At 35.8% G+C, this 24,092-nt stretch overlaps 2 protein-coding genes across 6 annotated transcripts; one reads left to right on the forward strand and one right to left on the reverse strand.

The window, feature by feature from the left end:
• Positions 1 to 2,840: 2,840 nt before the first annotated feature.
• On the forward strand, positions 2,841 to 6,350 carry LOC132609546 (glycosyltransferase family protein 64 C3-like). Its single transcript, XM_060323591.1, has 2 exons — positions 2,841 to 3,810; positions 5,073 to 6,350. Exons 1-2 carry the CDS (start codon positions 3,229 to 3,231, stop codon positions 5,457 to 5,459), a joined length of 969 nt encoding a protein of 322 aa, XP_060179574.1. The 5' UTR covers positions 2,841 to 3,228; the 3' UTR covers positions 5,460 to 6,350.
• Positions 6,351 to 7,063: 713 nt separating this feature from the next.
• LOC132609547 (AIG2-like protein D) lies at positions 7,064 to 20,605 on the reverse strand. Of its 5 annotated transcripts, XR_009570875.1 has the most exons (7): positions 20,401 to 20,605; positions 19,180 to 19,252; positions 18,246 to 18,338; positions 9,828 to 9,911; positions 7,649 to 7,804; positions 7,435 to 7,491; positions 7,064 to 7,340 (listed from the first exon to the last, which is right to left on the reverse strand). XR_009570875.1 is itself a non-coding variant. In XM_060323594.1 (6 exons), exons 1-5 carry the CDS (start codon positions 20,508 to 20,510, stop codon positions 7,661 to 7,663), a joined length of 504 nt encoding a protein of 167 aa, XP_060179577.1. In that variant the 5' UTR covers positions 20,511 to 20,605; the 3' UTR covers positions 7,064 to 7,491; positions 7,649 to 7,660. The 5 variants fall into 5 exon arrangements, 3 of the variants coding, with proteins under 3 accessions (XP_060179577.1, XP_060179578.1, XP_060179575.1); XR_009570874.1 differs by having other exon boundaries at positions 7,435 to 7,804; positions 20,401 to 20,602; XM_060323594.1 differs by having other exon boundaries at positions 7,064 to 7,491.
• Between the last annotated feature and the right edge of the window lie 3,487 nt (positions 20,606 to 24,092).

Below are 24,092 nucleotides of genomic sequence, written 5' to 3' on the forward strand. Positions count from 1 at the left end.
ATCCATAGTGACTACCCTTCCTCCCGAGCAGCTAGGCCAAACACAAACAATATATATCATGGAAAAAGAGCTGAATCACTCAAATCATGGCATGGAAGCCGAATCACAAGTCATATCTTGATAGTCACTTTATTCATTAAGAATTATGTTCATCCCATTATAGAGGTACATCAAGCCATTTCAGTTTTAGAAACCGGGTTCACTTCCTTAAACAAGTTTCAAGTCCAACACAAGCCATTATAGAGCATTCACATATGATAGCCAAGTTTTTCAATTATCAAGTTTAAACATCCCTTATGGGGTAATTCAAGTTCGAATACCAAAGTTTTATATCTCAATTTTTCAATCATCCTTTAGAGAGGAAAACAATCATGAATACGTATGTATAATATAGTACAAACAACGTTTAATGTGGGCTTGTCCCTCATGCACACAAACCACAACCAAAGAGTTCATAAAAACGGATCGAAAGAGTATGTTCAAAAGAGACATACAAATCACCTTCATAGTCAAAAAGGATTTTTTAAAGATACATACCTCTAATCCCGCTATAAGCTAGAAACCGGATTCCTTCCAAGTTCAACAATCACACTACAATGGTTATTAATAACAAATATTAGAACTTTAACCAATTCTAGGGATTTCTACCCTTATTCGAAAAACTAGGGTTTTTTTAGCCTTAAAACTTGTTCTTGAATCTGTATGTGAATCATTAGTAAATTCTAATCTTGAAGTATGCTCTACACCAATCCAAAACTTATTACTAAACTCAGAAAATCAGAAGTCTTACCTCTTAGATGAACTCCATACGCCCTTATCTTCTTCTTCTTGAGTTTTCAAGAATCTAGGGTTTGGAGAGATGAACTAGTGTCAAGAAGAGGTAAATTTAGTGTAGAATCGATGTAGATGGAGTAAGAACTCACCTTAGAGGTTAGGGGAGGCCTTAGGGTTGATTTTTCGTGATTAGAGATGTTTAGGAACTAACCCCAAGCTTAAATATAAGAAAGAAACACGAAAACCCGACTTTTGGCCCAAAACCCGACGTTATTGCGATGGGCCAACGACACGTGGCCATTGCGGGACCCCCTGTAGACCTGAGATTCAGAAAGGGTGTTTTTGTGGGCTTGGCGTGACGTAGAGCCATGGCACTCGCCCTCACGCGCGCGACGCGTGGCCATCGTGCGGCCCGTGTCAGTTTCTGTGCAGTGTTTAGTAAAATAGACATAACTTCTTATACAGAGCTCCATTTGGCCTCCATAATATATCGTTGGAAAGTTATTTCATAGACTTACAACTTTCATGTTTTCAGTTTTCCCAAATTTCCAACACAAATACCCGAAACCTGGTCATAAGTACAGACTGTCTCAGACTTAGACGAATTTAGAAGGCCTTAAGAACTTGACTTTTCTATTTGGCTTCAAAATGACTGTTTATCACCCGAATTCAATCCGAATGGATTCATATAGCTAAAGTATCATCTCAAGGGTACATTTTCTCATCTTTTTTATACTGGGTGGCAACTGGGACGCATCCTCTAAAGTTAATACTAACGTACCTTGTCACTTTAATATTAAACCAAGAAGATCGAAAGTATTCATTTTTCGTAAATTAAAAAGACTAAATATATTCAAGAGTAAACAGAAAGGATTATTTTAAACTTGTCCTAAATATCACTTTTGTCATTTTTTGTGCATAATGGATTGTGCATCGCAACGCAACAACATAATAATTGAAGATAGTTCCGTCACCTAATTAAAAAAAGATTTGTGTTATGGATTGAACTATTTTTCATAATCTTCCTCTCCTTTTTTTTTTTAGATAATAAAGTAATAAACTACTTAAACTCGTTCATAAGCTACAAGTGTTAAATCAGCAAGGAGAAGAATTCATTTTTTTAGGCACGATATCCCGGATTATCAAATTTTCTACATGCTTATGACCTTTATTTGCTAGAAAATCTGCACATTGATTCGCTTCCCTCCAGATATGTATAAGATAAGCCTTATTAGCTTTTAGCAAAAACTTGCAGTCCTCAATAATGGCCCTAAGAAGGTGAGACCGAATATCATGTTCTTTAGTAAGTTGCATGGCGAGTAAACAGTCTGCTTCCACCTTTATCTCTCCATATCCCCATCATTGTTGCTAATTTTTTGTTCTCCTCTCGTGTTTCTTGAAGCCAGTGCATTGCTTGCCGGTACAACAACAGTAAAGTACTATGCTATGCATGTGAACTGTGAATGACGTTTTATTTTTCTATTTAATTTCCGGGTTTTGTGAAAGTGCTATCTGCCAAATTAATTAGGTGATTATTCACCAACACTAGGAAGTCCTTTTTGTGATAAATGAAATTCAACAATCAATTCATACACATAAAAAACATTTTCAACAATGCTCACTATAATTTTTCACAGAAGAGATTCAGCTGATAGTCAAATTTCCCTCATTACTGTCCTAAATCATAAGATTGCCACCAGATTGCTATAATCTTATCCATGCCATAACAGAACAGTATCAACAAAAACCTCTGTAAAACCAATTGCAATATTAATTTAATCCCAAATTAAATATTAACATATTCCACCTTATCCCGCGTACTAAACACTACCCCTTATAAGTTACTTCAGGTGAAAAACAGCCCCTTCGACGAAAGTAATAAAATTACCACTCCATGTGCAGATAGCTATATACATACTCCTTCCGTCCAATTTATGTGGTAACTTTTGCTTTTCGAGAGTTAATTTTACAAAACTTTAAACCTAAATTGGATTATATTTAAATTTAAAAAATACATCAAAAGTACTATAAGTTGACGACTTTTTTCATATTAATTTGGTGGAAAAAATACATCTTGAAATATTAATCAAAGTTCATGCAGTTCGAATGTCGAAAAGCGAAAACTATCATATAAATTAAAATTGAGGAATGGAGTATATCAAATTGCCCTTAAATCTGTCCTAAGTCACAAGATTGCCACCAGATTCCTCCATTAACTAGCACTAGCATAACAGAACACACGCTTATCAGCACAAACCTCTGTAAAATCATATCAATGCCCCTTTTCGTCTTTTCTTAAAAACTCCAATCCACTCGAAGCTTATTTGAATTGAATTTAGATCGTAACTTCTTCAATCCGAAAATCGAATTTTTTATTACCCAATCCGACTTTGTCCTAAACCACTCCATTAACTGCCATAGCAGCACAGAAGCAATAAGCACAACCTCTGTAAAATGAATAACCCAATCATGTCCTTCCATATAGTCATCATACTCTTATTATCCATGCCCCTTTTCGTCTTTTCACTCGGAACATGCAACAGCCCACCAGTCAACCCGCTAACACTCCAAACCGATCAACTAACAGTCCTAATCAACGGCTACTCCGAACACCGCATCCCACTCCTCCAATCAATCGCCGCCACGTATGCCGCCGCTTCCTCCGTCGCCGCCGTCGTCATCCTCTGGGGAAACCCTACTACTCCGCCGCAAATCCTCTCAAATCTAACCGAATCCCTTGCCACGTCATCAACTCCGATCTCTATACTCCGTCAACGTTCGTCAAGCCTAAACCTCCGTTTCTACCCACACAAATCGATCACTACACGTGCGGTGCTTATTTGTGATGACGACATCGAACCCGACCCGGAATCCGTGAACTTTGCGTTTAATGTGTGGAGATCCGACCCGGATAGGTTAATAGGGTTCTTTGTGAGGTCACATAGCTATGATTTGAGTCAGAAATCGTGGATTTACACTATGGAAAACAGCAAGTATTCGATCGTGTTGACGAAATTCATGATCCTGAAACTACAGGTATGGGTTGAGGTTAGGTTTTTTTTTTTTTCCAAATTAATAAATAGCGTATTTAGGTTGTTTAGAAGGGTATTTTAGCAATTTAAACATGAGAAAATTATACTGTTAATTGGTGCTATCAAAATTGACCCATTTTTTTAATTGTTACAAAAAATGACCCAAAATTTTGTGTCTCTGTCTTCTTATATGTTTGTATAAGTTGGTATATGTTGGTATAAGTGTCTGTATATTTTGGACTATTTTTTGCAATGTAAGTTTTGGGCTATTTTTTTTTTTTGCAATGTAAGTGACCAACTTATATATTTTTGAAGTTTTTCCTTTAAACATATTGGAAAGGGTCAAATATACTGGTGGGTTTTTAAAGGAATGGGATATTGATTTTGAGCTTCACATGTGTTCCTGTGTCAAAATTAAGGGTAAATTTGTATCAAAGTATAATGCAAGGGGTATATTTGGACCGAAGTATACGGATGGGTATATTTAAACTATTTCTAATAGTAGAGGGGTATATTTGACCCTTTTCCGTTTAATAGATAATGAGCCTGTTTGGATTAGCGGAAAAAAAAGTAGCTTTTAAGCATAAGTGCTTAAAATACATTTTAAGTGCAGAAAGTTATTTTATAAATAAGCAGTTACGTGTTTGGATAAAAGTGCTTAAAGGGTTTTTAGAAGTAAGGGTAGTATTGGAATTAACAGAAAATATAAGAGATAAAAGGATAAAGTTTTGGTCAAATCAAAATGACTTTTAAGCAAAAAAAAAAAAATTGGGGTTGAGCAACTTCTTGATTTTGGCTTATTTTAGGCACTTTTTAACTTAATTTAACCTGTTTTTTATTTTGCCAAACACCTAAATAAGTTAAAAGTGACTTATAAGCTGGTTTGACCAACTTATAAGTCAATCCAAATGGGCTCAATATAACATAATAGAGATAGCAAACTCTTGAACTATCCATGAAGTGATGATATCCTAACATCATATGAGTACATCAAACGATCACATCCTGATGATGTGGAATATTCAACATCTACTGTATGCCCATGTGACAATTGGAGCGTGGACAAAATAATATGACGCCTCTATATGACTATATTGGATAAATCAGGAATTGAGATGGATCTGAATCTGACACCATGTTAATATACCAAAGTTCTATTAGAGAGAGATTTAGAAAGGGAGAGAAAAATCTGAACCTATTATTTAGAAAATGAATAATTTTTTTGATACCTTTTCTTTGACAAAATTCATGATCTTGAAATTACAGTACCTCCACGAATACACATGCAACAAAGAATACGCAAAACTGAGGGCAAAAGTGGAAGAAAAGAACAACTGCGAGGACATACTGATGAATTTTGTGGTGGCGGAGGAGGTACGAAAAGGGCCAATTTTGGTGGGTGCGAGGAGAGTGAGGGATTGGGGAGATGCGAGGAACGAAGGTGGGGAAATGAAGGAAAGGGAAGTGGGTTTGAGTAGTAGAAAAAGGGAGCATAGGAAGAGAAGAGGAGAATGTATTGCTGAGTTTCATAGGTTATTGGGGAAGATGCCATTGAGGTATAGTTATGGGAAAGTGGTGGACTCCATTGGAGAACAAGGTCTATGTGAGAAAGGTGGCAAGTTAGTGTATTGTGATAGGCAGATTTTCAGATGAAATGAAGGAATTTCCAATTTTCATTTCATTTTCTTTTCTATTTTTTCAATAATGTAGAAGTCAACAAAGATTTAGCAACTGCCTGTTTGCTGTGAAGCTTATTGAACAAGACGACATAGAGTTTTTTCTAAGGAAATTATTGAAGAATGCAGATACCTATTTGAAGTCAACAGAGCAACTATTACCCACTTTTGGAGAGAGGCAATCAGTGCACAAATTAGTTGGCAAATGAAGGTCACGGACATGTCGAAGATTTTATGGCTTGGAAGAATGCAATCAAGGAAATAGAGTTTTGCTCCTGGCAGATTTAAGTTGTGTAGCATATGAACGAGCTTAGATCACTTTAGTACTTTACAATACCCTCAGGGAATACAAATGCAACAAAGAATACACTGATTTGAGGGCAAAAGTGAAAGAAATGAACAACTGCGAGGACATACTGATGAACTTTGTAGTAGCGGAGGAGGTGAAAAAGGGTCCGATTTTGGTGGATGCGAAGAGGGTGAGGGTTTTGGGAGATGCAAGGAACGAAGGGGGGGAAATGGAGAAGAAAAAGGAGAGGTGAGTGGGTTTGAACAGTAGAAAAAGAGAGCATAGGAAGCGAAGAGGAGAATGTATTGCTGAGTTTCATGGGTTATTGGGGAAGATGCCATTGAGGTATAGCTATGGGAAAGTGATGGATTCCATTGGAGAATAAAGTCTTGTGAGAAAGGTGGCAACTTGGTGTATTGTGATGAGCTGATTTCAGATGATAATGAAGGAACTTTGCAATTCTCATTTTGTCAAATTTTCTTTCATTTTGTATTTCTTTTTCAATAATGTAAAAGTTGAAAAATACGTTGTACTGTTGCTGATTGTTCAAAGCATGACTTCTTCTTGAATGAGATCAAATTCTATTGTAGCATATTTTGAAAATAAAATTTCAAGATACATAAGATATGTTAGAAACTTTAAATATTCTAAAATTTTGCATTTTAGAGATACTTCTGAGGAAATGATTTATTATGTCCACTTAAAATTTGAATTAAAAAATGATATTTTATTTCCAAATCTTCTGTGTTATTTCATATGCTTTAATAGTATTTTGTCATGATATTTTTATACTGCTTTTAGCTGCTTGTCCTTGCGCCAAGAGCTATCGAAAACAGTCTCTCTACCTCCCAAGGTAGAGATAAAGTCTACGTACACTCTACCCTTTTCAGACCCCACTTTGCGGGATTACACGAGATATGATGTTATTAATTTTCCATGAAAAAACTTACATAACGAAAATAAAATTTGTCATGTACTTTTGGGTTAACTGTGCACTTCCTCAGAATTTAGGGTATTGGAGTAACTTGTGCACTTCCTCAGAATTTTAAGGTATTGGATTCCCATTTGAAAGAGAGCAATGCGTTCCAAAAAGTTCAATTTTTTATCAGAAACGTGACATATCATAAACAATGCTTTACTTTCTATTGCAATTTGTTTTCACTGCTACTACAGTAAATGTACTTGTGGACTGATAGTTCAGTTTAAGCAAGAAATACATCGTAAAGCGTCAAAATCTGAAGAGAAAGGACATTATATGGGGGATTGGGGGAAACAGTAACGGGCTGAGGATCTGGTTACCTATGTGTGTCATTGGCACGATTTCTATTAAAGCACTGAACAAAATTATCCAGGCATGTCCAGTGGCAGTCTGGCAGACCAGGATTTCTATGACGGGAATTCAAAATATAATATAAAAAAGTAAATACACGAAGAAGCGAAGAAATTCAACATCTACTATATATGCATAACAAATAATTTAACCTTGTATATACGGTATAATTTTCCAGCGAAGAGGATTCAGATGAAACTCCTTGCACCCCCTAGCTCCGTCTGTGGGTATGTCCGGTCCTTCAATTGCACATTATTGTGTGGTTTGAGCACAAGCACAAAATACGGTACTGCTTTTGCAATTACTATCTACATAAGATGATATGAAGCTTACATAAGATAAGAAAACGCCCTATCACTCCCCGCAACCGAAGGAAAAAGTGTAGCATTACTGCAGCATAGCAGAAGCAGTAGATCAATAGAAATGTGCACTACAAACTGAACATCAATGTTACTAAGCTCAATTACCCTCACTGATTCTTTTAATTTTGGTGGATTGGGGTGGAGGAGTAGGGGAGGCTTCTTTGTACTTTTATTAGCTAACTTACTCATCAACTACATCAAGGCTTGGACTTGTTCTCTTCCTGTTGTGCATAGAAGGATTCATAAGTTGCCACTCTGGTTTTTGATTCAGGTAGCTCCATTTCTTCACTGAACCCTGTTGTCATTTTCAAGAAGTCTCCCTTGTGCAACACTTTCCATTCCTACAAAGCATTTCCATAAGCCAACAGAAAAATAAGGACATGCTTCTACAATACATTAGTTAAGAATAAAGAAGCAACTCCGACTTGATGGAAACTACTTTTAGCAGAAGTCAGTGGCGCAACCAGAAGTTTTTATACAAGGGAATTCAAGAAAATACTAGAATGTCATAGTTGGGATTTGAACTTGTGATTAAAGCAATTTAGGACATTTTTACCACCTTTCACTTATGTCAAGAGATTCAACAGTTTATATAAAATAAAATAAATTGTTTTTGCCCCATCTGCACGGTATGATTTTCCAACAAAGGAGATTCAATTGAACCCCCTTCCCTTCACCTAGCTCCACCCCAAGTGGAAGTGGTCTTGCTTATAAATAGCAAGCAAGCTCCCTCCACTTCTAACCAGGACTATCGAAAAAATCGCCAAAGCTTTCTTCTCTCTCTCGTTTATTTGCTTTCCTTTTTTTATGAGACACTTATCAGATTTTATTTCAATCACAGAGATAACTACCACACAAAATATTAAGCAAAAATAACGAAATTATAAAATGGGACTGCATCCACATAATTTGTTACGAGATTTGGGATTTGGGCCCCTAATATTGTTTAAGCTCCCAATCATTCCATTTACTAAAGTACAAACAACAACAACAACTACCCTTCAATCCCAAGCAAGTTGAGATTGGCTATATGAATCCTCAGTTTCCATTAACTTAAGTCGAAAAATAAAAATAAAAGATCCCTCATTCAAGCTCTGGCATACTCTAAAACAACAACAACAACAACAACAACGCAGTTGCTCCATATTATGAATATTTCCAAGTTCAAATGAAACCTCTGTTTATATTGAAACTTTGTGGAAAATAACTAACAGAGTGTTCTTGGAACTAAAAGATGCTCAAACTTTGGCACTTGGGACAAAAGAAATCCGGAAGCACCACAAAGAAAACATGAGGTGATGCTAGAACAATTGTTGTTTATCCAGCAAGGGTTAAGCAAACTTGCTTTTTCTAGAATTTTAGGGTGCAGATAATCTAAAGAAGAATAATAAAGACTATAGATCAGTGGTATTAAAAAGTTTATCCCTATTAAACCAAAAGAAATGGATTTAATTGTTATATATGTTGCTTGGACTCTTCAAAATTGTCAACGGGTGCGTGTCGGATTCTCCAAAAGTACCAATAGACTCCAATGTCTTTGGAGTTCAATGGAAATACTTTTCACAGGCTTGTTGTTCAGTCTTTAGATTTCTATAGACTCTTTAGATTTTAATATACCGAAAAATATAAAAGCACAGAATTTGCTCGACATTGTCTGTTGAACAGCACTGTGTAGCATCTTTTTCCTTAGTTTCCTTCATAAAGATTCCTTCTTGGTCGATCCAATACATCAAAGCTTCAGCACTCAACATTATGAGGAAGAAAGTTTATTTTTGATGAAATGAAAAACAAGAGAGAGGAACTTTTACCAAAATGGCTCAAAGGTCTTAAAGAAGAGATGCGCGTTGATAAAAGACCTGACAAGTCCAAATATTATACGATCACATTGTAGGCTCTTTTTTCTACAATAAACAAAGACTTTATAGGTTGGTAAGCTATGGTGCAGCCACAACAGGACTCTCTTGGAACCACTTGGGGGAGGAACAGTAAGCGGACAACTCCTGTACATATCAAGCTTGCATGTATGTTTGAATTCATACATGGATCTAACACAATTTCTTTCTAGAGCTCAGACTATCCTCTTATACACAGATGCAGAAACATGTTAAGGTCCTGCTCTACTCACAGGCAGAGATATGTTGGTTATATATGCCTGTAGATATTTTACCATAGCCCACCACCTACTTGGGCTTAAGATCAGGCAACCAAAAATAGATATAACCCTACATTATACATTTTCTAAATGCAAACTTCAATCAAAATGAAAAGAAAGGATCAGGAGTTAAGAAAAAGTATATCCCCTCTTTGTATCTTAGTCCAACAAGCAATGAACAGAAAGGCAGAAATATAAGATCTCAAATGTACCTCAAAGTCCCATTCCCCGTATAAATCTGGATCCGTCTTGTCAACCCAAACATATGTTTCAACCTGCAATGTCTTGGAACTGTCCTGCAAAGTGCATACAATTGCAAAGTTAAAACTAAACTAAACTTTCTCACTAAATTCATGCCAAAACCAAACAGACTAGACCGGTTCTTAACAAACAACTGTAGATCTTAATAAAGGTGAGGGTGAGAGAGAAGCAAACATAGCTTCATCATTTCACAGAAACTCATGTTAACTCTAAAATTCTTGAATAGAACTTAAAAAACTAAAGGCAAATAATACTACATTAGTAATAAGAGGCTTTTCCACGAAGTTATAGTCCTTCATAGTCGCCATTAGAGAAAGGCCCAGAAAACCCAATGCCAGGTGAAGGAATTAGATTTTGGTCACCCATGTGGGCAAACCGGATCCATATTAGTAATAAGTAAATACATTTAATTTAAAAAGAATGATACAAGGGTTAGGATTCCTCCTAAACCGTTGCCTCGTATCAGTTAAATAAAAGGAGTCTCTGTGAAGAACTCCCTTTTTTTCCTCCTACAACTGAAAAGAAACTTCTTCTTCTCTCACCAATTCCTGTAAAGTTCCAGTGAAGATTTATTCTCCGAAAAGCGCTGGAACAACCTCTATAACAAGGTACGATTCACAGACTATGATCTTTCAGCATAATTCGTATTCATATACATGCGATTGCACTAATTGACTAGTTTAACCATTACGATGATCCTTTAAACTATGCGTTTGATTTAATTCTTCATTGGTAGCAGAGCACTGCTATTTGTTTTCTAGTCTCGACCTGTATTACATTAAAAAAACAATTCGTCGAAAGATTCCCAGTTTACTTGTTTATGAAATTCTATGCGATTTTTTTTGGTGTAATAATTATTGAGAAAGAACTTCATTAAGTGTGAAACTAACGCCAAAAGTCTTTGCAAGCATTGCTTTTTTTTTTTTTTTTTTTTTTGGGGGGGGGGGGGGGGGGGGGGGTGGGAGAGTAACTCTTATGTCAAATCATGGCCCCACATGAATAGTCAAAGAAGAAAATAATACTTTTTCATATGTCTTTTTTATTGGTTGCAGCGAATCATGTACATATTCTTTTTTCTTGGTCCCACTTGAAAAGAGAAGGCTCCTTGTAAATTTTTCTTTTTTCATAATGCAAATGGTAGAGGACATTAGTACACTCCTCTCAAACCATGTGATGTAGTCTACATCCTTTGAATAAATGTAAGTGTCTATCCCTGAAGATAGCTTATGCAGTGTATAGTGCCTTTCATTTAGTAAAAAAGAAACGGCAGTATATAACCTTTGACATTTCTTGTCTCAAACCTGAGAGATTTTTGACACTTTGTGTTTTGGTAAACTCAAAAGCAGCCCTTAACTTCATAATGGAATTTGTTGATTTCTTAATTATTTCAGCCATATTAATATATAAAATTTTACTGTCACCATTTTTTGGTATATGCATGTGTGCATATGTATAAAAATACATACACGTATATTTTATGGTGTAGTCCTAATTTTATGTATTTTTTTGAGAAGGTAACAACTACTCCTAATTTCATGTATGTTTAACAGAAAATCATGGTGATGATAAGGACACCCACACGAGTTTCCAAAAGCACCAAAGAAGAAGGGTGAAAGCTATGATTGATAAATTACCGCTGGAATCCAATGCACAAGATGATGATCTTTAATGCTTTGTAAAAAACATTACAAGAATTAATAAAGTTAATTCAAGAAGTTGTTTGGGTTGGTAGTTTATTAAGGGATGAAGAAAAATATAGGGCTCTGTGGTCTGCATTACCAAATGATTTTTATAAGGAATTGCTTGATAAATCCCGGCATAATTAGATCACAAAATGTTGGGAATCTTATAGGACGTTAATCCAAGACCTTGTGTATAAATTATAATTACATCGACTTGAAGGTTCAGAAGACTGTGTGTCGTTCTCTTGGACTACCTATAAGAAACAACAATGAGTCGAATTTAGTTAAACCGATAGTTCTGAGAGAGAAATTATCATTGCCTAAAGACTTGCATCTAGATTTTATTTCATCTATTCCAGTTCACGTGCGACAATATGTATTTATTTTGTATAATGGTTGTCTATACGTGACATGACTTGTATATTGTTATTGAACGTTTCTATATTTGTTATAAAATTTATGCTTATTTAACATTGAATTTTTGGTATTTAAGATGATTGATTTACAACATATTAGAATTCAAATGATAACTGGGAACTTAGTGAATTTTCAAATATGAAGTGAAATAAATATTAACACAGTTAATTATTTTAAGAATTATTATGTATACGGATTTAGGCTATAATAATGTACATAGTTGTCTCATGATAGTTTATACTTGTTTAAATCTATATGTCAACTACTGCAAAGAACATTGACATTGGGCTTAACAAGGGTGATAAGTTAAACGACAACAATTATGAAATATGGAGCATGAAAATCCAATATGTCCAGGAAGAGCAGGATGCTCTTAATGCGTCAATGACCCCGCCTGAAAGTGGCGATCCACCCTAACATGCAAGAGATCTTGAGGCATATCAAGCTTGGAAAAAGAAGAACTCTTTTGCTCGCATAACGCTGCTGAGCAATATGGATGATGACATTACGAGAGACTTTCGAGCATATGACGGTGCTAAGGACATAGTCCGCGTTGAAAGAAATGTTTGGTCATACCCCTGTTGCTAAATTAAGGGCTCTTACTATCAATTTTGATAGTTACAAGAAACACCCTGACCACAGTATGCGTAAGCATCTTCACCATATGTCGAATGAACTAAAAGATGTTGGTTACAAGTTGACGATGAGCAACAAGTCCAAGTTGCGATTCACAAGAATCTTCACTGGAACTTTACAGGAATTGGTGAGAGAAGAAAACTCTAGACGAATCATAGTTTTCTCATAATATCAACATCCAAACTGCCAGCAACGTCCTTAGCATCGTCATACGTTAATTCTCGCATTATATCAACATCCATACTGCTCAGCAACCTTACACAAGCAAGAGAGTTTTTCTTTTTTCAAACTTGATATGTCTCAAGATCTCTCGCATGTTGGGGTGTATCACCACTTTCAGGCGGCTCATTGACACATTAAGAGCCTAAAGAGCATCCTGCTCTTTCAGGATATACTGAATTTTCATGCTCCATATTTCATAATTATCGTCGTTTAGCTTATCACCCTTACTAAGCTCAGCGATAATGTTCTTTGAAGCAATTGACATACTGATTTAAGCAAGTACAAACTATCACGAGACAACTATGTACATTATTATAGCCTAAATTCATATACATAATAATCCTTAAAATAATTAACTATGTTAATACTCCCTCCGTTTCAATTTATGTGAACTTATTTCCTTTTTAGTCCGTGTCAAAAAGAATGACCTCTTTACATAATTGGAAACAATTTACCTTTAAGCAATTATTTATAGCCACACAAAATATATGTGCCTCATTTTACACCACAAGTTCAAAAGTCTTCTCTTTTTTTCTTAAACTCCGTGTTCAGTCAAATAGGTTCACATAAATTGAAACGTAGGGAGTATCTAGTTCACATCAGAATCAAAGGTTCACTAAGTTCCCAATCATCATCTAAATTCTAAATCTAACATAATCAACCATCTAAGGAACACTTATCTTAAATCACATAAATTCAAGATTAAATAAGTATAGATTCTAGAACAAATACAGAAAAGTTCAATAACGATAATAACCTAACGAATTGAATTATAAATCCATGCAAGTCATGTCACATATAAACAATCATTATACAAAATACATACACATTGTCACATTGATTGTCGCATGTGAACTGGAATAGATGAAATAAAATCTAGATGCATGCCTTTAAGCAATAATAATTTTGCCCTGGGAACTATTGGGTTAACTAAATTTGACCCATGGTTGTTTCTTATTGGCAGTCCAAGAGAACAAAACACAATCTTCTAAACCTTCAAGTCGATGTACTTATATACAAGGTCTTGAACTGACGTCCTATAAGATCCCAACATTTTGTGATCTAATTACGCTATGATTTATCAAGCAATTCATTATGAAAATCATTTGGTAATGCATACCGCAAAACCCTATATTTTTCTTCATCCCTCAATAAACCACCAACCCAAACAACTTCTCTAATTAACTTATTAATTCTTGTAATATGTTTTACAAAGCATGAAAGCTCATCATCTTGTGCATTGGATTCCAACGGTAGATTGACCAAATAATCAATCATAGCTTTTACGCTTCTTCTTTGGTGCTTTGTGAAAACTCGTTTGAGTGTCTTTATCATCACCATGATTTTCTCTTAAATATGCATAAAATTAGGACTACACGATAAAAATATACAGGTATATATATGTATTTTTATATATATGCACACACATGCATATATCAAGAAATGGTGGCAGTAAAAATTTTACTATAAATTTTTTTATATTAATGTGGCTTAAACAATTATGAAACCGACAAATTCCATGTATGAAGTTAAGAGCTACAGTTTCAGCTTTTCATTTTACCAAAACACTAAGTGTCAGAAAAAAACCCTCAAGTTTGACACAAGAAACGTCAAAGGTTATATACTGCAGTTTCTGTTTTACTAAAGAAAAGGTTTCAAAGGCTATATACTGCAGAAGCTATTCTGAAAGGATGGGCATTTGCATTTATTCCAAGACCTTATTCAAAGGATGTATCACAAATGACTAAATCACATGGATTGAGAGGAGTGTACTAATGTCCTCTGCAATTTGCATTATGAAAAATGAAAAATTCACAAGGAGCCTTCTCTATTAAGGTGGGACCAAGTAAAAAGAAATATCAAAAAATATGTACATGATTTGCTGCGACCAATAAAGAAGACATATGAAAAAGTACCCCTTTCTTCTTTGACTACTCATGTGAGGCCATGATTTGACATAGAATTACTCTTTCTTTCAAGAAAAAAAAAACAAGGCTTGCAAAAGACTTTGGGCGTTAGTTTCACACTTAACTAAGTGCTTTTCTCAATAATTATTACAGCAAAAAAAATCGCAGAAAATTGAAAAAACAAGTAAACATGGAATCTTTTGAGAAAGTGTTTTCTTTTTTTTTTTTTGGTAAAGTAATAAAATTCATTAGTAAAACATCAAGAAGATGCAAGGTTACAGATGGGAAAAGCTGGCAGGCTTGGCAAAACCTGTAGAACAATCTAAAGATATCCTATCTCTACTGAACTAGAGAAAAGGAGCTGATAAAATCTAGAAAGTTACCCACATTGTTTACAGGGGCAAAAAAATGCCAACTAAAAAGACTAACTAAACACCTAGACTTTAGAGAGCAAATAGGAGTTGAGATTCCTTCAAAGCATCTGTTGTTTCTCTCCTTCCATAGGGTCCAAAAAATTACTGCTGGGATCATTCTCCAAATTCTTTTAATGGATTTGTCAACTCTCCAGAGTATCCAGCTAGCATATGCATCTTTGATGTTGAAGGGCATTACCCATTGTAGACCAAGCATAGAGTAGAAGAAAACCAAAGGCTAGCTGCTGCAGGGCAGTGCAAAAATAGATGGTTGACACTTTCATTGGTCTGCTTGCACATGGTACACATGTTAACAACTATTACACCTCTCCTTCTAAGATTGTCTTGTGTTAGGCATGCTTCCTTCAGTGCAGTCCAAGTGAAGCAAGTAACTCTGAGAGGCTGTCTGGTTCTCCATACAAGCTTCCAAGGCCAAACCTCTAAAAGGCTATTTTGAGAGCACCAGTTGTTGTAACATTCCTTCACAGTGAAAATCTTTTCCTTAGAATTGCCCCAGAGTATTCTGTCCTGAAAATCTGCCACCAAAGTACTTTGTCCCAAACTTTCTAATAGAGAAAGAAAATCATCAACTTCCCAATCCTGTAAGTTTCTCCTTAAAATTGGTGTCCAACAGTTGTTAACTCTATATTGAGCTAATGTTGCTTCTTTGTTAGAAGCTATCAGAAATAGTGAGGGAAATAAATCTTTTACTAAAGTGTCCCCAAGCCATTTGTCCTGCCAAAATCTGATCTTGAGCCCATTTCCAGCCTTGAATGAGACAGCCTGGAAGAATTCCTCTTGGAGACTACTGATGTGTTTCCATACTCCAACACCATGTGGTTCATTGCTTTTCTTTGCAGTCCAGTGGTCTTGAATACCATATTTAGCTTTGATGATTTCCTTCCAGTACCCTGCCTCATTTTGACCATATCTCCAAAGCCACTTCATGAGTAGGCTGTTGTTATGAAACTTAAGATTTCTAATCCGCAGCCCCCCTTGGCCTTTGGGTTGAATAACTGATTGCCATTTGACCAAAGAGAATTTATGAGTAACACTGTTACCTTCCCATAGGAATTTCCTTCTAAGCCTGTCAATTTGCTTTAGAACTGAGGTTGGCATAGGGAAGAGTGACATAAAGTAAGTGGGAATGCTGTCTAGGACACTTTTGATGAGGGTGAGCCTGCCACCCAATGAGAGATATTGCATCTTCCAAGTGGCTAGTCTTTTCTCCATTCTTTCAATGACCCTACTCCATATCCCAGATGATTTGAATTTAGCACCCAAAGGAAGTCCCAAATAGGTGGTGGGAAAGGAGCCTGTTTTGCAGCTAAGAATATCAGCAAGAGCTTCTAGGTTGGTCACTTCATTCACTGGATATATAGTGCTCTTACGCATGTTGATATGAAGTCCAGAGATGGCCTCAAAGATCATGAGGGTAGTGTTGAGATTAGAGACCTGCTGACAATCAGCTCCACAAAATATAAGGGTGTCATCTGCATAGAGTAGATGAGAGACTGAGACTGAGGTGGAAGGATTTCTGCCCACTTGGAACCCTTGAATCCACTGAAGTTCTTTGGCCTTTGCTAACAGCTGAGATAATCCTTCCATCGCAATGATAAAGAGGAAAGGGGACAATGGATCCCCCTGCCTGAGTCCCTTTTGAGAAGAGAAAAATCCAACTGGACTTCTGTTCACCAGAATTGAAAACTTCACTGTCGAAATACAGAAATAAATCCACCTTATCCACCTTTCCCCGAAACCCATTTGCTTCAAAATGTTGACTAAATAAGCCCAGTTAAGCTGATCAAAAGCTTTCTCAATATCTAATTTGCATAGGATCCCAGTCTCACCACTTTTAATTTTCCAGTCTAGCACTTCATTGGCAATCATAGATGCATCAGTGATCTGTCTATTCTTCAGAAAAGCACTCTGCTGTCCAGAAACTAAGGAATCCACCACTTTTCCGAGCCTCTTAGCTAAAATTTTGGCCAGCAATTTGTAGACACTGCCTATAAGACTTATAGGCCTATAATCTCTAAGCTCTGCGGCCCCTTTCTTCTTTGGGATAAGAGCAATGAAAGAGGCATTGCATGATCTCACCATTTGGCAGTTCTGATGAAAGAAATTAAAAGCTGCTAGCAGGTTTGTTTTGATGAAGTTCCATGATTTTTGAAAGAAAGCCATAGTGAAACCCTCAGGGCCTGGAGCTTTGTCAGGGGTTGAGAAAGTGTTTTCTTATGTAACACAGGTCGAGACTAGAAAACAAAAAAGCAGAATCCTTTTAAACCAAAGTCTAAACCCTGGTTTAATTGTGAGAAAGAGGAGCATATGATATTTGAGAGTTCTGTCTCTCGTATATGTTAGTTGTACACAGGATGTGTATTCTTATAGGAAACTATTAGGGTTAAAGAAATTAATAAAATTACTGTGTTTTCCCTAATGGCCTTTTACAGAACCCCTTATGGGTGCAAACTAGAATCTTCATCCTAGTAAACCAAGAAACTTCGAAGGAAAGATGGCAACTGCAGGTAGAATTACTAAGAAAGGGAGTTGAAGTTGGAAAATTCTAATAATCTTAAGTTGTGTTAGAAATATCATAAGTTTCGGTTCCCCTTTTAGTAGCAATTACAACAACAACAACATACCCATGTGGGGTCTGGGGAAAGTGGAGTGTAAGCAGATCTTTTTTTAGTAGATAGCAGATATTTTTTTAGTAGATCCTGATACTAAATTCTAAACCTAGGAGGAAGCGAAGGATATAAAAGCTCAAAATTAAGTAGCAAAGGCTAAAACATTATATAGTACACATGGGTATAAATGCAAGTACTCTAACAAGAGCAGAATTTACTACAGTGCTTAACGAACACTGAACTAAGGAAATTTAATAACGTGGTATCCTCTTTTTTAGGAATTTATCCTTTGCCTCAATAAGTCCACATCAGTCATTATCTCCCAGGAATAGTTCAGTAGATCCAATAAATAGGAACATTTGAACTCTCAAAAAGATCTGACTCATGCTCCGTATCATGCTTGAGCCATAGAAAAGTATATGCATAATGCAACAATAATTAAGAACTTTAGTGAATCAATACCATCAGGGAAACATCAACAGTCGTCCTTTCATACTCAACGTCCTCAAATGCATCCAGGATATTCAATTCAGGAACAGTGATATCCAAAAGAACCTGCAGTTAAAAACAAGCGTATTTAGAAGATCTGCAAGAGGGACAGGTCCAAATTTTTCATAAAGTCTCAATGATAAAGAACTGTATCAGTAGTCTCACTTCTAGTAGTTAATTATAACGTCTATGTAATGTGCCTGGACCTCAATAATGGAAAGCCATCCTTCCTTTCACCATAGAAATCATTAGTTAGAGTATAAGCTATTTTATGACTGACTAAGAGCAAGAGCTCCTTGGTTATACATGCTAGTCGAAGAGGTGAATTGGCAAACTGGAGCAATTGTACTGCCACCTATTTCCCTTTATAGCAGGAAGAAGATTATGAAGAAAGCTATATGCCACAGATATATTACTGATCGTGCCCGCTCTCAGTATGCTCTTTGCTTCTTACCTCCTTCCCATAGAACTCAATTATAATCAGTTCTGTTAACCTTAACAAAAATGTTACCAGAAACTCAATCATTAATAACTCACCAGTTTAGTCATGCCTGACAGATAGAATGAAAAAGTCCTAGGAGAAGTAAACAAGTAAAGGGAAAGAAGTAGCCAAAATTATTAATCGTGGAAATATTAGTAAAATGAAAAGATAACAGAAACAGTTTAGAATTAATGTTTGCAGCTACGATGCTTGTAAATGGAAATGATTTTGGTGAAAAATCATTAAGCATGTCTAAAACAGCTCGTAAGGATGACACGATAAAGAGCACAGGTGTTGTGAATGCTCTACAGTAACAATGTGGGACGGTTCAAAAGACCTTCTGTCAATGCAATAAAGAAAGATATATACACACAAAAGAAAAAAGGGGGCTCTACAACAGCGAAAATGTTGAAAAGTAGAACAAACCTTCCCAGTAACTTTCTTGTTTTCTACCGGTAGAATGGCAGGATAAACACGCCCTTTGATGCTAAACCTATGGCTACACCAAAATAACAGAATCTGTGTTACCGCTAACAAGATACTAGAAAAATATATCCCTCTTTCACTTAGAGAAACAATGAACACAAGAAGTAAAGACAATTTGGCATTCCATAGCATTTTTTAAAATCTCGATTACTTGGATTTAAGTCAACACGTAACACAGCTTGCGAATGGATACAACCAAAACCAAAATAAATCCCATTACCAAGCATCTCTCAAATTGCCTGCTTAGTCATATCGGTACACACATTAGATCCATTATTTGGCAGAAATCAGTAACTTTGGCTCAAATTCTATATTTGTGTTAAGAAATTAATTTAACATGTACACATACTCTATTTAGAACTCAGCCAGCAAAAAAAAAAAAAATTATGGTCTAGAACTCATAAACTAAAATTCGTTGCTCCACCTACTCCCCATGACCAATTAACCATAAGTCTGAGCAAAACAGGAAAGAGTAATAAGTAAGAGCCTGTTTGGATTGACTTATTTTGAGCCCGTTTGGATTGACTTATAAGTTGGTTGGTCAAACCAGTGTTTGGCAAAAATAGAAAACAACTTAAATTAAGTTAAAAAGTGCTTAACTTAAGCCAAAATCAAGAAGTTGCTCAACAACAATTTTATTTTATTTTTTGGCTTAAAAAACCATTTTGGTTTGACCAACAACTTTACCCTTTTATCTTTATATTTTCTATTAATTTCAATACTATCTTTACTTCTAAAAACTCTTTAAGCACTTTTATCCAAACACATAACTATTTATTTATAAAATAACTTTCAGTACCTAAAAGTACTTTAAGCACTTAATTTTAAGTGCTTTCAAGCCAAAATAACTTTTAAGTACTTTTGTAGCTTTTAGATGAGATAAAAAAAGTGTTTTAAGCACTTGTTTTTAAGCCAAAATTGCAAAAATAAGTTAGAATTATAAGCCATAAGCCAATCCAAGAATTAGATTCCATTTTTTTCTGCTAAAAATTTTGTATCGATTCTCAATACCATTAAAAAAAAGGCCATCATTCATTCCTCATCTTGTTCATACAAAAGAACACACAACCAAAAAAAAATGTAAAACAAGAGATCAATAACAGATATTAATCAATTCATTGCAGAGAAGAAGAGAGAAATTAAAAGAAAAAAGAGACTGACTAGTTATGGAGAATAGCAGGATTAGAAGGAGGGACACGTTTAAGGAGTGCACGAGCAATTTCGTCAGCTAATAGGCTTCCATACACGAACACATTCAAGGAAGACGCCATTATTACCAGTTTCCCGAGACAGTTGAAGATTTTTAGTACTAACTTATTCCAACTGTCACTATAGTGTCATGTCCCAAACATTTGGAGAAACTAGGCCGTATTTGACTCAAATGCCCCTGTTTCGGATTGGTCTTTAATTTCTGTCCCTAAAATATGTCTTCTTTTATTTTCATTTTTTTGCGCGGATTGCCCTTCTTTTGGGTGGTCTTTAAATTTTGCCCCTCATATTGCTGGTCTTTAATATTTGTCCTTCGCATTGCAACTCTGAGCGTTCATGCAGAAATCATGAAGTTCTGAGTTTGAACCCCCGCTCAAGCATAAATTAAAAAAATAAATTGGAAGGCAATGTTTGGGTCGCGTGTATACCGGACCCGGCATACATTTATTAAGGAATTATCAAATTTATGCCGGACCCGGCATACTCATGCCTTATGGGCAGACTTAGATAAGTATGTCAGGTCCGACATAACTTTAGTAATTCCTTAACAAGTTTATACCGGTGGGGGCATACTTTTAATGGGCAAACTTTTATGTCGGACCCGGCATCAACTTGTGAAGGAATTACCAAAATTATGCCGAACCCGACATACTTATTCCAAGTCTGCCCATAAGGCATAAGTATGTCGGGTCCGGCATAACTTTGGTAATTCCTTCACAAGTGTATGCCGGTGGGGGCATAGCGAAATTTAAACTCTGGCTTGCGATTTTTTTAAAAAATTTTGACTGTGTGGGGGTTCGAACCTGAAACCCATGGGTTTTAGCCGAATGGCAAAATTTAAAGATTTCAAATATGAGGGAAAAAAATTAAAGACCACCCCAAAAGAAGGGCAATTCGTAGAATTGCCCTTTTATTTTTGGCCTTCAGCACTTTTCGCTGGACAATTCGCAGGAATGGCCTTATTTTGGGGTGGTTTTAATTTTTGTCTCTTAAATTAGTGGTCTTTAATTTTTGGCCTTTATTAGAATTCTTTGATTTGGGATTTGAACTTTCGCTCAGTCAAAAATTAAAAAAAAAAATCGTAAGGTAGAGTTTAGATTCTCAAGATAGAGATTTGCCTGCAAAACTCTGCCTTCAGGCATGTCAAAACTCTCCCTTAAGGGAGAGTTTTGCCTTATGCCTCAAGGCAAAACCCTGTCTTAAGGCCTAACTTTGCTACAGAACTCTGTCTTGTGAAATTGTCTTTTTTTTCTTTTCTTTTTTTTTACTGATCCATGATTCGAACCCTAGACCTCATGGTATTAGGCGAAAGGGCCAAAAATTAAAGACCACCAATTTGAGGGGCAAAATTAACGACTGGTGCATTTGAAGGTCACTCCGCACAAAAAAATGCTTTTTGTGTGGCATAACTTACATTTCTCTCGGCAAAATTTACTTTTAGTTGCGGCATATGTATCATAACATCCCACAAGTTATGCTAGACTAGCCAAAACTTTCAACACTCAACATAATGTGAAAAAGGGCATAATTCTAGATTTCACTCGGCATAGTTTACATTTAGCTTCGGTATATGTATCATAAAATCTGCACAAATTATGCCTGAAAAGGCAAAGCTTTCAACACTCAACATAATCTAAAAAGTACTACTACATAACTTATTCCTACAGAACTTGTGTTGAGCGAAGCAACAGTTCAGTTTCTGAAAATAAAAAATGTTATAGAAAGTATGCTAAGTGAAGCAAGTCTAGATATTTTCAATTCGTGCAAAATGTAGTGAAATAAGGGCATATTTGGCCCAATTAAAACCCGTAGGAGCATAATTGGGCCTAAGAGCACAAATGTTATGAATTTTGCGTATTTGAAGGATATTTTTAGTTGTATTTTTATTAATCTTTTGATTTGATTTATCAGGAGTTCGTGACACATTATCTGACATGTAAAATGATCATATTGGCCTTTCATTTGACTTAATGCGCCACATCTCTTAGCGCATAACACCGATTTGGCGACGACATCCAATGAACCTTGGGATTAAGATCCAGTCCAATACATTTCCATCCAGTACTGTCCGGTGGAGCATTTGATTTTTGACACGTGTCCTAATGTAAATTAATGGACAAGATCTATTTGTTTCAACTATGGTTAACTTCTTATTCCCTCCCTCTCATCTATTCCTCTTTCGTCAATTTCAATGATGTCTCCATTTACTTCCAAGTTTACTTCCGAGCTTTATGGGTCTATTTCTTTGAAGACTTTTTAAAAAGAATGTCAATTTTAGGCTTATAATTTAAATAATCTTTTCATTGGAAAATTTCAGTAATGTACAATTCGTACATTATAAAAATATAGCTCAAAACTTACACTGTAAAAATATAGCCTAAAAATACTTTTATACAATGTTATACACTTATATACACAAGACGGGTTATATACACAAAACAGGGTGTATGAGAGTGTATAATGTGTAGGTATATACATTAAAAGATATAATTTCACAATATTATACACGAAAATACGCACTTATACACATTTATACACAATTATACAATATTGCATAAGTGGGTATAAACATAGATCTAGACTGGTTCTGAATAAGAATTGCACTTTTATACAAGACAGATACATTATGTATATAGGCGTATAAAAATGTGTAATAGTGTATGAGAGGTGTGTATATGGGTGTATACACACCTTTTATACACTATTATACAATATTATACAATATTATACAGAAACTAACTCCAACACAACCAACGATGGAGTAGCAGCAGCCACCAGCCATCGCCGGAGTTCCGTTCTCAAACGAACTCCAACATCACAAACGACGTCCGACGAGCGGCAGCGGACTTTCTCCCTCTCCAATCATCTCTATCTCTCCCTCGACGAGATCACGTCAGAGCTCCGGCGAAAACCACTAGCCACACCACCTCGCTCACCACCACTAGATCTGAGTGGATTTTCTAGTGATCGAGAGAGAGGAGGCGCGGCAGAGAGAGAGAGAGAGAGAGAGAGAGAGAGGAGAAGGAAGAGGGAGTGGGAGTGGGTCATTTTTTTTAAGATTTAAAAATATGGGTCAATTTTGATAGCATTGTTACCCTAACTAACATACAGTGTAATAATTATTTTTTTAATTTATAGGAGACGTGATATGTTCGAGTTTATTACTACATTGGTTTGCAACTATCCAAGATCACGTCATCAAATGATGCCTTCATGGGCTTTAACTATTTGGGAACAATGAAAAATCGACAATTACCAAATCTATAAAGAGCAATGAAATGGGAAGAAGGAGAGAGTGAGATAGAGAAAAAAGGAAGGAATGAGAGAGAAGAAAGTGACGAAGGTTAAGAAGACAAATATTTGGTCTGGATTTTGGAAGAAGGAAGATAGAAGTAAGAGAGGGAAGTTAATCATGGTTAAAACAAATAGATCTTGTCCATTTAGATTACATTCGGACACGTGTCAAAAATCAAATGCTCCACCGGACAATACTGGACGGAAATGTACTGGACTGGATCTTATTTTGTCAAAAATCAAATGCTAGGAAAGTGGTTTTATTATTTTGTTGTCCAACTAAATGAATTTATTAAACTCTTTTAATTAAATTCGTGTATTTGATAAAAATAATCAATTTAATTATAATA

Source organism: Lycium barbarum, chromosome 9, assembly GCF_019175385.1.
Source record: "Lycium barbarum isolate Lr01 chromosome 9, ASM1917538v2, whole genome shotgun sequence".
NCBI lineage: Eukaryota > Viridiplantae > Streptophyta > Magnoliopsida > Solanales > Solanaceae > Lycium > Lycium barbarum.